A 15420-nucleotide genomic window follows, 5' to 3' on the forward strand; every position below is an offset into this window, starting at 1 on the left:
ATGTCGTGTTTACTTAAAATAGGTATAATGGTAGCCACATCCTTCATTATTCTAATAATAAATACATAACTTACCTCACCTGTGAATGAAGGAAGATGGAATAAATTGAGGATACCATTTTTACAATTGTAAATTATTGTACTCATTGTAAATATTGTAAGTCATTACTCTTCCGTAGTTTCCTTGAGCACCTGGAAGCAACTGTATTCTAACATTGTGTGGCACTAGGTGGCAGTTAGCCTTCTTAAAATTTGTTATTTTTTCAGAAGTGTCATAAAATTTTTAAAAACATTCTTTGTGATATGTTAGATAAAGATGGGATTTTAGCTAGTAGAAACCATGTCTTTTGTCCATAAATCCTGAATTTTCATTATTGTTTTCTGGAGTTTTTGTTAGATTTTTTTCTTTTTTTTAATGTATGTTCCACTCAAAACCACCAAATCCATTAGACCTGTCATTATTCTCATCAAATAATCATTTAATTCCAGTTCAGACTCATACTTTGAGTTATTTCTGATAATGCTTACTTTTACCCCAGGGCCTAAATTCATAGTTTTTTTTGTCCATGACTGTCTCTTCAATCCCTCTGGGGACTCTGCCTTCTATATTGTTTCTTATAAAACAGGCAGGTCTTTCTCTTTTAGTAGATGTTTCAGGTTCTGTAGAGTCAAAACACACACACACATATATGTATATAATGTATAAAAAGATTTAAGAAATTATCTCATGTGATTGAGTTGGGGAGAGGCTGGCAGATTTGAAGTCTGTAGGGCCAGCAGACAGCCTAGAGAGTTAGAAAGGAGCTTCTAGACTTTTGCTGTTATCAGTACCACTGCTTATACAGAATTCTTGTGTGAATCTCTTGGTGCTCAACTGCAGGTTAAAACACTGGAACTATAGGGAGAAAGGACAAATTACCTTCAAAGAAATGACAAAGAGACCAGTAGCTTTCATTGAATCTGATGAGAATGAACATTTTTTGTGTTTTGGCTATTTACGTTTTTCTCTCCTGAAATGTCTGCTCAAGATCTTTCTTTGAACAGTATTCTCTTATAGTGTTGGTCTTTGATTTTTATAGTTTAAAAAATATAATCCCAGATGCTAAAGTTTTTTGCTATATTCTTTGCATACATCTTCCTATTTGTGACCTGTCTTACAACTCTTTTCCTATTGTCTTTTGATACAGATGCTCTTAACTTCAATAGTCAAATATATTAATTTTTAACTTTTATTGTCTTATTTATTGTCTTGTGCTTAAAAGAATATCTCATTTAAATCTTACTCTAAACTCTGAAAATGTCAAAGATTTTCTCACACATTACTCTTTAAAACTTCTGTAGCTTTGATTTTGGTAGTCAATTCTTAACTTTTAGATATAATACATGTAATTATGGATTCCAGTTCATATTTTTCCATATGAATAATCATTTTGGCACCATTTTAAATCTTTTTTAAAGCTCTCTTTATTTTGTCTGGAAGCGTCTTTCTGTCACCCTTGTTCTTGAAAAATGCGATTCCAAATTCATGATTCATTTTTTAAATTTACACTGCTTGGGATTTCTTGAGCTTCCTCACCCTGGGAATTAGTGTCTTTCAGTAATTTGGGGAAATAATCCACCATTACCTCTCATAGGCTACCCACTCCAGCATTCTTGGGCTTCCCTTGCAGCCCCACTGGTAAAGAATCTGCCTGTAATGTGGGAGACCTGGGTTTGATCCCTAGATTGGGGAAATCCCATGGGTAAGGGAAAGGCTACCCACTCCAGTATTCTGGCCTGGAGAATTCCATGAACTGTATAATCCATGGAGTCACAAAGAGTTGGACACGACTGACCAACTTTACTTTCACCTCTCATATTGTTTCTACCCCATTATTTTTTTTATCATGTCCTTCTGTAGCTCCATTTAGATAAATATTAGCCTTTTCCCCCTCTACCTTTCATGTCTTTTTAACCTTTATTTCACATTTTTAAAAAGATTCCTTAGCTTTTGTGTTGCTTTTTGGGTAACGCCTTCCTTTTCATTTCATTGCAAGCCAGTACCTGATGTTGTTCTCCATTTGTGAATTCTTGTTTCCTTTTCTTTTTCTTATTTTTCCTCTAAGGCATTTCCTTTGTATGAATTTGCATCCCTAGTTTTTATGAATCTACATCCCTAGAAAAAGAATCCAAGGATTTTCTCTCCTGTGTGTTTTTGTCTTACTTCCTAGTCCATGATGACAGCTGAGGTTGTCAGTACAATAAAACCAAACTGATGGGATGGGAGCAGGTTGTTCTGCCATTTTTCTAGTAATAGATCTTGAGTCTCACATCAAATCTGGGGCTGATCCCTCCACACTTACTGAGCCTGCCTGTGAGGTTCACAACAATTTTCCCAGCCCTGTGATCATCAGTGATTTCAAATGCACTAATGTAACCATGCTTCATCATCACAGTTAGAAACGTGAGGATGACTTTGGAGCACGGCCTAATAAGCACCTGGCTTTTGCCTCTCTTTTCGGCGTTATTGATACTCTTGAGAGCATCAGCCAAGACATTCACATGCCCCATTATGGTGGCACAGAAAGATGGCAGAAAGAGTCCTTGTGTTTTTCCCTTTCCCTTTTTTATTTTTTTAAACTTGAGTTCATATTTCTTGAAATTTTATGGGAGTTCTTTCAGACCTGAGTTAAGGTGGTATTAGTTAGGGTTCGTGAAAGGAATAGAACCCCTCGCCTTTCCTTGCTTCTCATATTCATAACAGGCAATTTTTGTCTTGGAGTTTCTTGATGATTAAGGACAGTTTCACATGATAAGACCTTTGAGGTATAAACATCTGATAGTTTGAAGAAATCTGGGCAATTAGCAATAATTTGACAAAAGTAGATGATCTCTTGGTAAACTGACGGAATCTATCATTAGCATGCACACACAGCATCATATGGGATTCTTCTGCTTGGAGGCTGTAAAAAGCAATGTCTAGTATTGGGAAGCAGGTAGATGTTCCAGCATGAACAAGGAACAAAGGAATGTGGATTCAGGCGGCAGGAAGCCAGAAATTGAGAACGGCTGTGAAAAGCAAGCTTGAACCCTACCCTGGAATGTTAGGGGTCCTGCTGCTGCTGCTGCTAAGTCGCTTTAGTCATGTCAGACTCTGTGCGACCCTATGGACAGCAGCCCTCCAGGCTTCTCTGCCCACAGGATTCTCCAGGCAATACTGGAGTGGGTTGCCATTTCCTTCTCCTGTTAAGGGTCCTGAGTAGGACACAAATCAGGATCCTGGGCATGGACCTTTCTTTGAACTTGGATTATAAGGCAGAACTAGTAATAGTTCAATATAAGAAAGGAAACTGCCTACTAGAAACAAGGATGCATACCAGATAACTTTGATGCTGAGTCATAACTTTGGTTTTCCTAATGTATAAGACAACTGGAGGTAGATGTGTTCCCAGAGCTAGGAGGGAGTTCTGTGTGGGCCAAAAATCAACTTACTGTAAACACAGTGGATACCCCAAAAACAATGAGGGTAATGAGTATGCTATAAGAACCACCAGTTGCCTAATCTGTATTTGTGTTCAAGTTGTCTTGTATTCATGCTATTTATTTTTCATCTCTCCTCCCCCTTTTTCTTAAATCTTTCAGAAGTTGTATGAGCTGAATAACCTTCATGCACTTATGGCAGTGGTTTCTGGCTTACAGAGTGCCCCAATTTTCAGATTGACTAAAACATGGGCGGTGAGTAATCTTCTTTAGTTAATGATAGGTTAGACTTCCTGTTGGAAGTGAAGATGTTTAGTTCCTCTGGTAGTTCTTAGTAAGGTTAATATTATGATAATAGATAAGGATTTTTTAATTACTTTGTACTCTGTTCTTTGAAACCTACATTTTTTCCTCTCCCCTTAAATAAGTATTTCATGAGGCTTGTTAGGTGTTTTGAGCTAAAAACCAACTTGGTGCTTGGTTTCTGCTCTTTAGGAAATCATTTTTGTAGAACTTTAAACATCTTTGACGACATAGCATTTCAAGTTTACTAATGGGAAACTGTAAATGTGAAAATAAATTGCATTAATCATGTAAAGATTATGCTTTTGGAAAATTTGAGGAAGATATAAATTGTAAGTTGCCCCCAAAATTTAGTGATTGAGATTTCCATTACAATATTTTTTACTCAGTAAACTCTTGGGTTTTTTCCTTAGGAATAAAGGAAAATCTGATAGCTAACATGGAAGTAGGCAGTGTTTCTGTGCACGTTGTTATATTATGCTAATCATACTTGGTTCTATTTAACAGGGTCAGAGTGTGAGTTTTTACTTTTGCAAATTTGTGTATTTTTATAGTTGATCAATGTGATGCTGGCCTCAAGCTTGCTGGGTATTTTTCATTTAAATTTTATAGAACTGAAACTTTAGATTGAGTTAAATCTGTTCATATTAATACTATTCTTTAATGTTAAAGGGGAATGGTTTTGTTTACTACACTTTGTACAGAGGTTTAGTGTGTTCTTACTGTGTTAGTCAAAGACTTGACTAACTTTAAAACACTTTTTTACTTACTAAAATTTAACTTTGTTTTTAATTAGCCTGGTGTTCTCACTTTTCATAGTATCTGAAGAGACAGATGTTTCTCATACTGGAAAAACATTAGCATGGAAGAGCTTATGATCTTCTTTATATTTCATTTGTATTTTAGAAACACCTGAGTGAACAGTTTTCCTACTCTAAAAATTATTTTTAATAACGATGACCTAATTCTCTTTTATTAAAATTTTAATTTAATGAGGGAATGGAAGTGATTATAAATATATAATCATGAATTCCGTCTTTGAAGTTTTAAGGAAAAGAAATTGTACTCTGGTTAATATTGTGGTTTAGAAATGAGATACATTTCCCTCAAGTTAATTTTTGTTTCCTTGAAGTTATTTTCATTCTCTCTCTCTCATGTCTTGCATCGAAAATAGTTTTGTTTAAATTTAGTAACAGCTCCGTTATTAATCTGAATAAAATTTTTGGTGTTCATATTAAACTTGAAAATATTCCACACTTTCGCTAGGTACTAATTGTTTGACGTGCATAGTGGATGATATAGACAAAGTCCTGTTCTTATAGAGCTAACATTCTACTGGGAAAAGATAAGCTGTAAATATATAAAAGATATATCATAAATAATGATGAATGCTCTATAGAAAAATAAAACAGAGTAAATGAGATGTAAAATACATCCCTCATGCTTTTCTGTGATATGTGATAAGAATTTCTGATAAGTGATTGGACCTAATTGCAGTTGGACCTGGCAAGGATTGATGACCTTGTCAAAGATGTTGGAATGATTGGATTTGAGAGAAGAGTGGAAGAAAAAATGGGACAATAAGAATAGAGAATGCCTTTGAGGAATTTTGTTGTGAAGTACTGGGGTGAGGGCCAGCGATAACTAGAAGAAAAGTGAGATTAAAGATTTGTGGTGTTTTGATTTCAAAGATGAGATCCATGACAGTGTGCTTGAGTGGTAGTACAGTGATCTAATAAAATGAGGAAGTGGTAAGAGAACAAGAAGTCAAGCCTGTGATACCCTAGATTAGAGGAGATAAGGTCCAGTACTCCAGTGAGGCAGGAGCAGTTTCTCCATTTTAACAAGAGAGAGGGGGTGCGATTGGTTACAGACACAGGTATGTTGGTAGATTTGGTGGTGGGATTCTGTAGAATTCTTCTGCAAAATTCTGTTTCATAAGACATAAGAAGCAAGGTTATTAATTGACAGTGGGAGAGGTATTAGAGGTTTGAAGAAAGAAGAAAGGATGAAAGTCATCAAGGGGACTGTTAAGAGTGAATTAATTAGGGAAACATGTAGGTCTTAGGAAGGTCCACTTGAGATTTTTGGTCATGAACTTAAAGTGAAACTTAGTGTTCAGCATTACCATGAAGAAGTGCTGAAAATTAATTGTATTTAACCAGTTGGATTTTTTTTTTAGGCTTGTTTGTACCACAGAGAGGTCAAGGATAGTACAAGAGATAAAGTAGGTAAATATAAAAGTTGTGATAGATGAGGAATCCAACCCAAGTAAAAAGAAAGAAATATTGAACAGTGAAAGGGTAGTATGGTGGAAAATCCTGGTGCCCTCAAATGCAGGGAATGTACCAAAAAATAACATCACAAATGGGGGAAATATTAGAAACATTCTCTTTAACATCAAGGAAAAGTATGTCCATTTTCACTGTTTCTACTCAACATAGAAATTTTAACATAGTCAAAAAAGATTGGAAATAATAGGATATACCCTCAAAAAATTAGAATTACATTGAGTTACCATTTATCCATCAACTCCACTTCTGGGTATATACCCAAAAGAATCAAAGATTGAGACTCAAACAGGCATTTTTATACCAGTGTATAAGAAAGCATCATGATTAACAATAACCAATAGGTATGAACAATCCAAATGTCCACAAACAGATGGATGAACATACAAAATATGGTGTAAATGTGCAATGAAATATTATGCATCCTTAAAAAGGACTGTAATTCTGACACATGCTGCACCTTGGATAAACCTTGATTATCAATGAAATAAGCTAGACAGAGTAGGACAAATAGTGAATGATTGCATTTATATGAGGTGCCAAGAGTAGTCAAATTCATTGAGACAGAGTAGAAGGTGGTTCCCAGGGCTGAGAGGAGCAAGAAATGAGGAGTTCCTGTTTAATGGTTACAGAATTTCAGTTAGGGAAGATGGAAAGTGTTCTAGCCATGGATGATTGCAATGATTGACGGATAATGTGAATGTACTTAATGCCACTAAATTATACACTTAACACTGTTTAAAATGGTAAATATTATGTATATTTTACCATAGCTTTTAAAAATAGTCCTCTGAAAACAAGTCTCTGCTATCCCACCCCAAGTTGAATCCTTTCATTCTGATTATTGATTTGTTATGAAAATTGCAAAATGTGTTATTTTTATACTTATCAGACTCCATGCTGCTTTAGTTTTGTGTTTCAGATATGTCAAAATCAGCTATGAGTTCCAAGTAATTTGTTTCTCCTGATACTGTACCAGAGTTCTGGAATGATTGACTTTGGGGAAAAAAAAAGATTTCTTGTTATCCTTGCTGTGTCATGCAGTATAATTTGCATATTCAAATACTTTGTTGTGTGGGAGAGAAAAGAATGTTTGGATTTATAGATTGAAGTGGAGAGTTGCACCTAATCTTGAAAGTGCTAATCAAGTGTGTTGAAACTGAGCCACAGAAAGTTCTGAAACCAGTGTTTGCAGGACGAGTGTTGGTGTGTTCTACTTCCCCTTGGGGTCTCAGTCGCCTCATCTTTAAATTAGTCCTCTTGACTTTTCTCTTAACCTCGTAGGAGAATTAGATGAGAATTTTATAGGTGGAAGTGTTTTGCCTACTATAAAATAACAAATATTTTACCAGATAAAGTGAAATCTGACTTACAACAATAATGAAATAGTAACTTCACATATTTAAAGAAGAGATTTTTTTTTTCCCCAGAGTCTTTGAAATACTTAAAAACATGTATTTTCTGAGTCTTTTAGCTAATATTATTTCGGATGACTGTCCTTGCTTTTCTTTTATTCCCCTTGATATCTCCATTTTTCTCAAAGAGCATGCACTATAAATCTACTTCTCAAGCCTCCTAAAACAGCTGCAGTTGATTGTTCAACTGTATGTAATACAGCACTGATCAAAGGGATCAAGGAAAAAATCTCAGAAATCCAAACATGTAAATTGTAGTTTTATAGTACTGGTAGGACTAATTATGGTTAGAGTCATCAAGAAAAATTATTACTTAAATTATGAAATTCAGTATTTATTTCTTAATGCTTATGTAAGAATTATCTTTGAGAGGGCAGGGGACAAGTCATGAAAATATTTGGACCTTTGAGGTGAATATGAATATATAATTATTTTAAATTAGGAAAATGACCAATAAAAATTGTTTAACCATTTAAAATAGTAAAGATGATAAATAATGTATTAAAATTTACTACTTAGTAAGTTAATTATTTTAGGTACATACAAAGTATATTGTATTTTATGAATAATGAATTTGGGTTTATTATATTAATAAACATGTCTGGTTTTATTTTATTTATATACTACCAAAATATAATTAAAGAAAATAAAACTTTGAAATTAAAATTCAAATTTATAGTAATTGTAACTTTTAAGTCTTTACTATAATAAAATTGGATACAGAAATAACTTGGGCTTTTCTATTTGTCTTTTAGTTATTAAGTCGAAAAGACAAAACCACCTTTGAAAAACTAGAATATGTAATGAGTAAAGAAGATAATTACAAAAGACTCAGAGACTATATAAGTAGCTTAAAGATGACACCCTGCATTCCCTATTTAGGTGAGTTATGTCACTGTATATTCATTATGCCTAGTTGTTGCTCTGCTTTAATCAATAGTTTATATAAAATTCAAAATATTTTAAAAGTTTGTGTGTCCTTTAAAGAAATTAAAGGATTCTTAAGTTGAAAAAATTGTCTAGAGGAGTGTGTTACCTTACTACCTGGAATGTATTTTCATTTTTTCTTAGACATGAACCATGTGGTAAAGCCATACATTTTTGCTATTTTAGTAATGCTTTAAAAGAATGAACTAGTAGTTTGCAGTGAAGTTTAATGCTCTGAAAATATTTAACATCAACTTAAGAAATTGATCAAAAGATATAATGAATTTATTGTCAACATCATGAGTTCTTGGTTTATATTGTTGGCAGGTATTTTACCAGTGAATTATGAAAACCAGTCTCAATGAAGGTGTTATTGTTTTTCTGGAAGAAATTAGCTGTTTGGCTGTGGAAATTTAGCTCAGTGCTGAGACAAACCTGTATTTTACATATTATTACATGTAGTGTGTATCTCTTTATTGTATATTTTATAGTGTTGATGAATTCCAAGAAGTATTGAACCAATAACATAAGATATTCACCAAAATATGAATAGTGATTTTTATTAGGTGTTTGAATAAAAAATGACTGAAACTATACCTTTTTAATGTACATGTGAATTTAAATACAGAAAATATATTATGTATACCTAGTATATGCATTATATTATGTATACCTTAGTATATGCATTAAAATAAATTGACTTGATCCTATGTAGAAAGTAATCAAAAGATAGCATTTGCTTTTTCCCTGTATTCCCTTTTACCCCCTATTTCCACTCTTTCTTTTATGTAACTACTCATACTGGATTTCACCATAACTGTTTCTGAAAATAATGGAAAAACCTGTTACTTGTTTAGGAGACTCTACAGTGTCATCTTTGAAGTCTTTATAGTACCAGTGACTAGAACACAAAGTAGGGGCAAAGACAGCTGATACAATGTCATTCAGCTGATCTAGAGCATCACCTTAGTTTGTCAGAGTTCTTAACTCATCATATCATTGTGGGACATTCTCAAATTCCAGTGGGAATAGGAAATGTTGTACATCCTATGTTCAAGGCAGAATACTCCTGTGCATTGTTCTTCGGTGGTCAGCTTTCTTTATAGTCCAACTCTCACATCCATACATGACTCCTGGAAAAACCATAGCTTTGACTAGATGGCCCTTCGTCAGCAAAGTAGTGTCTCTACTTTTTAATATGCTGTTTAGGTTGGTCATAGCTTTTCTTCTAAGGAGCAAGCGTCTTTTCATTTCATGGCTGCAGTCCCCATCTGCAGTGATTTTGGAGCCCAAAAAAAAATAAAGCCTGTCACTGTTTCCATTGTTTTCCCATCTATTTGTCACGAAGTGACGGGACCAGATGCCATGATCTTTTCTGAATTTTTCTGATCTTTTCTAAGTTTTCTGAATGTTGAGTTTTAAACCAACTTTTCCACTTTCCTCTTTCAGTTTCATCAAGAGGCTCTTAAGTTCTTCTTTGCTTTCTGCCATAAGGGTGGCGTCATCTGCATATCTATCTGAGGTTATTGATATTTTTCCCGGCAATCTTGATTCCAGCTTGTGCTTCATCCAGTCCAGCGTTTCTCATGATATACTCTGCATATAAGTTAAATAAGCAGGGTGACAGTATATAGCCTTGACATACTCCTTTCCTGATTTGGAACCAGTCCATTGTTCCATGTCCAGTTCTAACTGTTGCTTCTTGACCTGCATACAGATTTCCTGGGAGGCAGGTCAGGTGGTCTGGTATTCCCATCTCTTTCAGAATTTTCCACAGTTTGTTGTGATCCACACAGTCAAAGGGTTTGGTGTAATCAATAAAAGAGAAGTAGATGTTTTTCTGGAACTCTCTTGCTTTTTCGATGTTCCAGCGGATGTTGGCAATTTGACCTCTGGTTCCTCTGCCTTTTCTAAAACCAGCTTGAACATCTGGAAGTTCATGGTTCACAGACTGTTGAAGCCTGGCTTGGAGAATTTTGAGCATTACTTTGCTAGTGTATGAGATGAGTGCAATTGTGCAGTAGTCTGAGCATTCTTTGGCGTTGCCTTTCTTTGGGATTGGAATGAAAACTGACCTTTTCCAGTCCTGTGGCCACTGCTGAGTTTTACAAATTTGCTGGCATGTTGAGTGCAGCACTTTCACAGCATCATCTTTTAGGATGTGAAATAGCTCAACTGGAATTCCATCACCTCCACTAGCGTTGTTCATAGTGATCCTTCCTAAGGCCTACTTGACTTTGCATTCCAGAATGTCTGGCTCTAGGTGAGTGATCACACCATCATGGTTGTCTGGGTCATGAAGATCTTTTTTTGTGTAGTTCTTCTGTATATTCTTGCCAGGAATATTCTGTATTCTGTACAGAAATATTCTGTGTGTTCTTGCCAGGAATATTATGCATTCTGTACATGAAACATATACTCAGCATCTGCATAATTTTATACATTGGATTCTCCATATAATTATTCATCCCTATACCAGTCTGTGAAGAAGCATCTGAGATTGTGAGATGATTGTGGAACATTTGGCACAGACATTTGGTAGACTTGGGACAGGAAAATGAAACAGTGAAATATTTGTCAGACAAGTTCTTGTGATGTAGTTAAGCTCGTTTCCAGCATGAAAATCACCTTTTTAATGTAGTGACAGTTTCATTTTATAGCATACTTTGAGATTAAATGTATTCATTTCATCTATCAAAACAAACCTGCTTTTCCTAAGAAAATGTGAAGCATTTCGACTTTATACAACTTTCTGACTGCTTGCTTTATTTGTATCATATTCAGCTGGTTCATTTTCTCATTCGTAATCTTCAATACTAAAGTATGTTGAAGAACGAAGATTTTACAATAGTTTATATCCTGTTAATATTTACATTTTTCATATGGACATGGGCTTGGGTGGACTCTGGGAGTTGGTGATGGACAGGGAGGCCTGGCATGCTGCAGTTCATGGGGTCGCAAAGAGTCAGACATGACTGAGTGATTGAACTGAACTGAAAATGAATTAGGATCGTGGTTTTTAAATTTAACTTTTCTTCAGAATTTTTTCCTCACTTGTATTAAACTAGGCCTAGTGCAGATAGATGCCAAAAATGACAACATTTACAAGATGCTGTACGTTTGATAGGAGATAACTTGTCCTGAAGACATTTGAGAGATAATCCTCATTGTGCATATTAGGAGCTTCTAGTTAACTATCCCTCCTCAAGTGTACAGAATTTGCATAATGCTATCCTTTATCCAGATGGCTCCATGGTAAAGAAGCCACCTCCCAAGTGGACGACCAGGGTTGGATCCCTGGGTCGGGAAGATCCCTTGGAGAAGGAAATGGCAGTGTATGCCAGTATTCCTGCCTGGGAAATCCCATGGATAGAGGAGTCTGGCTGGCTACAGTCCATGGGGTCACAAAGAGTCAGACAACTCAGTGACTAAACAACCACCCCTTATCCTTTAACGTCTGCGAAGGTTCTTTTGGAACAGATGTGTCAACCAAAAGAATCTATACTATACAGAGAAAAGGTAAAGGTTCATCACCTATTCTTAACATAAGAGGCATTATCCAAACTAATAATGTTTTTAGTGTTATGAATTATGAACGGAACCAACCATCATTCTCTATGAAATTTAAAACAGAAAATGGAGGCTTATATGCTGACAAAACTCTTAACTTTGATACTGCCAGATTTATTTATAATTCAATGTGGATTAAATTATAAAAAGTAGAAAAAGTTGGCTTTCAACTCATCATCTGTTGAAAAGTTGTCTCTTCTGTTGGTTTGCATTCAAGGTAAAAATTAGTCAGCCTGGACAATATAGTGAAAAGTTCTTAGGCTAAGGATACAGTTTTTCTGGAGAGAAATAGTTTGGCAAATCTCAAGGAAAAAATTGTTTTATATGAGAATTATTGCTTTAAATCTGAAAATCATTAACAGCACTCATTTGTTCTTGTCATTGGAGAACAATCTTAAGGGGCTTATTGAAGAATTTGGCATGGGAAGTTTTGCTTTGCTGGAGAGAGAGGAAAAGAGCATTGTGCAAAAATAATTTTGTTGTATGAAACATGATAAATATTCTTTCATGTGCATTTTCTAGCCTCATTTCTACTTTATTTATGTAATTTTGGGAGGATGCAGTAGCTCAACCAGCTTAGGATGTTTTCTGGGAAGGAAAGCATATGTTTTTAAAACTATGGAAATAAGTAAGTTGTTGCAGTTCTGTACACTGCTTCCTATTAAGTAAAAGCAAAATTTTACAGAGAAGTAAGATGGCCTCACTCTGTCTCCTATAGAGACACCCCCAACTTAATTTGCAATTTTGTATGTTAGATTTTCAAGATAGCCACCGCCCCCTTTTTTCCCTTTTCTGAGAAGAGGAAAGCTGTCTTTATGTTGGGCTTCTCTGATGTCTCAAGATGGTAAAGAATCTGCCTGCAGTGCAGGAGACCAGGGTTTGATCCCTGGGGTGGGAAGATTCCCTGGAGAAAGGAATGTTAACCTGCTCTAGTATTCTTGCCTGGAGAAGTCCATGGATAGAGGAGCCTGGTGGGCTTTTTTTCCTTCTCCTTTTGTGAGAATAGAAAAGCTTCCCTTATATCCATCTGTAATAAAGAATATAAATTGTACCCTTTCCATCCCCTATCCTCTGACAAGCACTATTTTGTTTTCATTAATCTCTCTCCCTCAGCAGTGTGTAAGCCCTTAGTTTACCTTGGTCCAGGGCTCTATGTTAATCATCTGGAATAAAAGTGGGCACTTAGTATTTAATACTTAACTGGTTAACTTCATTAATTATATTATCCCTTTCTGGCTCTTCCCATTGTTCCAGCAATTTTGTCTGACTGTCATTTTTTGTCTACAATTCCCTACCTACTCCCAGTGTTCTATTGGTGCATCGCTGGCCATCCAGCGTTTGCTTAGACTGTTCTTGGTGATAGATGTAGAGCAGTGATCAAAGTGGACTTTGACCCTTCCTTTGTGGAACTTAACATCTCTTTAATACCAAAGACTGTTGTAAGCTGTGAAGGAGGTACATTACATTACCAGGCCTTGATAGCAGTGCCCTCATCACAGCAATGTTTGAAGCATGCCTAAACTTGGAAGGACCTTCAGATTTTATCTGATCCTCTTTAATGTTTCAGGAGTTTTCAACCTATCTTGATCCCTTAGAAGAATATAGTTCTTTAATTTTATATTAGTTTTAGAAATTTTTGCTAATCTATGTACAAATATTTTCAAAAACAGTAGCTTTTTATTCACATTTCTACGAAGATATTTTGACAGAGTCCAAAGTTTTCTGCCACTCTGTGGGAATGAGTGAGAATTGGTAGAATTTTACTTGGTTAAATGTATAAAAGTCTCTGGCACTGATCTCAAAAATGCTAATGGTCAAAAAATGTCATTGACTTTTAATATTTTAAGAGTTTTATTCCATTTTCCTTTCTTTGATTTGTAGGTAATATACACCATGGATTACTTTACCTTATTCTTCTCATTAGGATTACATAGTGAATTCTAAAACAGCAATAAAGCATGTTCAGTCATTTTCTTCTGAATCCCGAGAATGAGGTCTGAAATGAGCTCTGACCAAATGGCAGCTAGCCCTAGCTTTTTCTTTAGCCAAAATTACATTCCCATTTTCCATTACCTCATTTATATCCATTTTTACTCTCATTCTTTTTTATATATTTAAAATTCTTCTAACTTTCTTTCATAGTGTATTTTCTGAAGTTTACTTTAGACTATTCAATGACTTGTGATGTAGAAGGGCTGGGGATGGGGCTATATTGATTGCGTTCCCATTCTCATAGTTTTTTGGGTTTTTTTTTTTTTGAAGAGCCTATATCTTTAAAATATATGTATATTATGTGTAGAAGTTATATAGATCTGCATTTTAATCATAAACAGAATCAGATTCCCCTAGTTCCAACAGCTTTGCCAGCAGTGTTTCCAACTTGATATTTCAGTAGTGTGTTTTGTAAATTTTTTAGCAAACCTTAACAGGAGGATAATAATAAAAATCTTAAGTAACATTTATTTGCAACTTAATCCCATATGCCCAACATTGTATGCTTTATATAAATTTTCTAATTTGTTACAACAGTTTATAAGTGATACTATTATTCATGTAAGTGAAGAAATCTGGACAAGGGAGGTTAAATTGACTTGCTCTTAGATATGCATTATATCCATTTCGTTTACAGCTCCAAGAAAGCATTATGGAATTATATTGATATTTTGGAAATCTGTCTTTAGTTTTAATTTTAAGTTCATTTTTCAGTCTTTCCTATAATTATAGAATTACAATGTAATAACTGTTGACCCCACTGATTGAAAACCGAGCTTATTTTTAGGTGGCTTCTTTAAGGAGGGGTCATGACATCATAAGTATAATCATTCTTTTCTTACTTATTTTCTCAGACACTAAAATAAAAGACTAAAAAAACCGTTAGGATATAATCATCTTTAACTTACTATTGATTAATTCAAATATGTAAAAATCATATCGCATTAGTACAGATTAACAGGTAATTTGAAACATTTTCATAGTTGTAGAAGCTTTTACAGTCTTATTATATGATTGCCAGTAGGAGTTCTAACAAATATAATGCCAAAAGAATTAGCACTCCTTGACTCATAGAGTCAAGTGAACATTAAACTGAAAATCTGATCTTTACACTCACGCAGGCTTGGAGCCTGAGGATGAGTTTAATTAGTTCATATCTACTTAATTTTAGAGATGCCAAGTTTCCTTGACATTGACGATGTCCCATTGAGTGGAGGACAGAGTCTAAGTCATTTTTAGGATGAGCTTCATTTCATTTATTAAAAATAACTAAACATAAGTAATCCTTCTATAAACTAGCTCCAAGTTTTTAGCTCAATCTTACTGAAGGTAAGGCAACCACATCTTATTCCCCAGTAACCTATAAAGTAGCTAGCTATCAGACTTTGCCTATCATACATGTGACTTACCTAATCTCTCACAAGATTCTCATTAGGCTGAAATCTCTTAGTGTGGCTATTCCTT

General features: G+C 34.8%; 1 protein-coding gene and 1 pseudogene across 5 annotated transcripts in view; one reads left to right on the plus strand and one right to left on the minus strand.

Annotated features, from left to right (window-relative positions):
- Positions 1-15420, plus strand: part of RALGPS2 (Ral GEF with PH domain and SH3 binding motif 2) — a 155333-nt gene that overhangs the window by 75357 nt on the left and 64556 nt on the right. For all 5 annotated transcript variants that reach the window (XM_061160802.1, XM_061160804.1, XM_061160803.1 and 2 more), the window contains 2 exons: positions 3621-3713; positions 8223-8349. In XM_061160802.1, coding sequence (XP_061016785.1) covers positions 3621-3713; positions 8223-8349 — 220 coding nt within the window. The remainder of the gene's footprint in view (positions 1-3620; positions 3714-8222; positions 8350-15420) is intronic.
- LOC133069345 (small ribosomal subunit protein uS8-like) lies at positions 1230-3584 on the minus strand (annotated as a pseudogene).

The sequence above is a fragment of the Dama dama genome, chromosome 14, assembly GCF_033118175.1.
Source record: "Dama dama isolate Ldn47 chromosome 14, ASM3311817v1, whole genome shotgun sequence".
NCBI classification, from domain to species: Eukaryota; Metazoa; Chordata; class Mammalia; order Artiodactyla; family Cervidae; genus Dama; species Dama dama.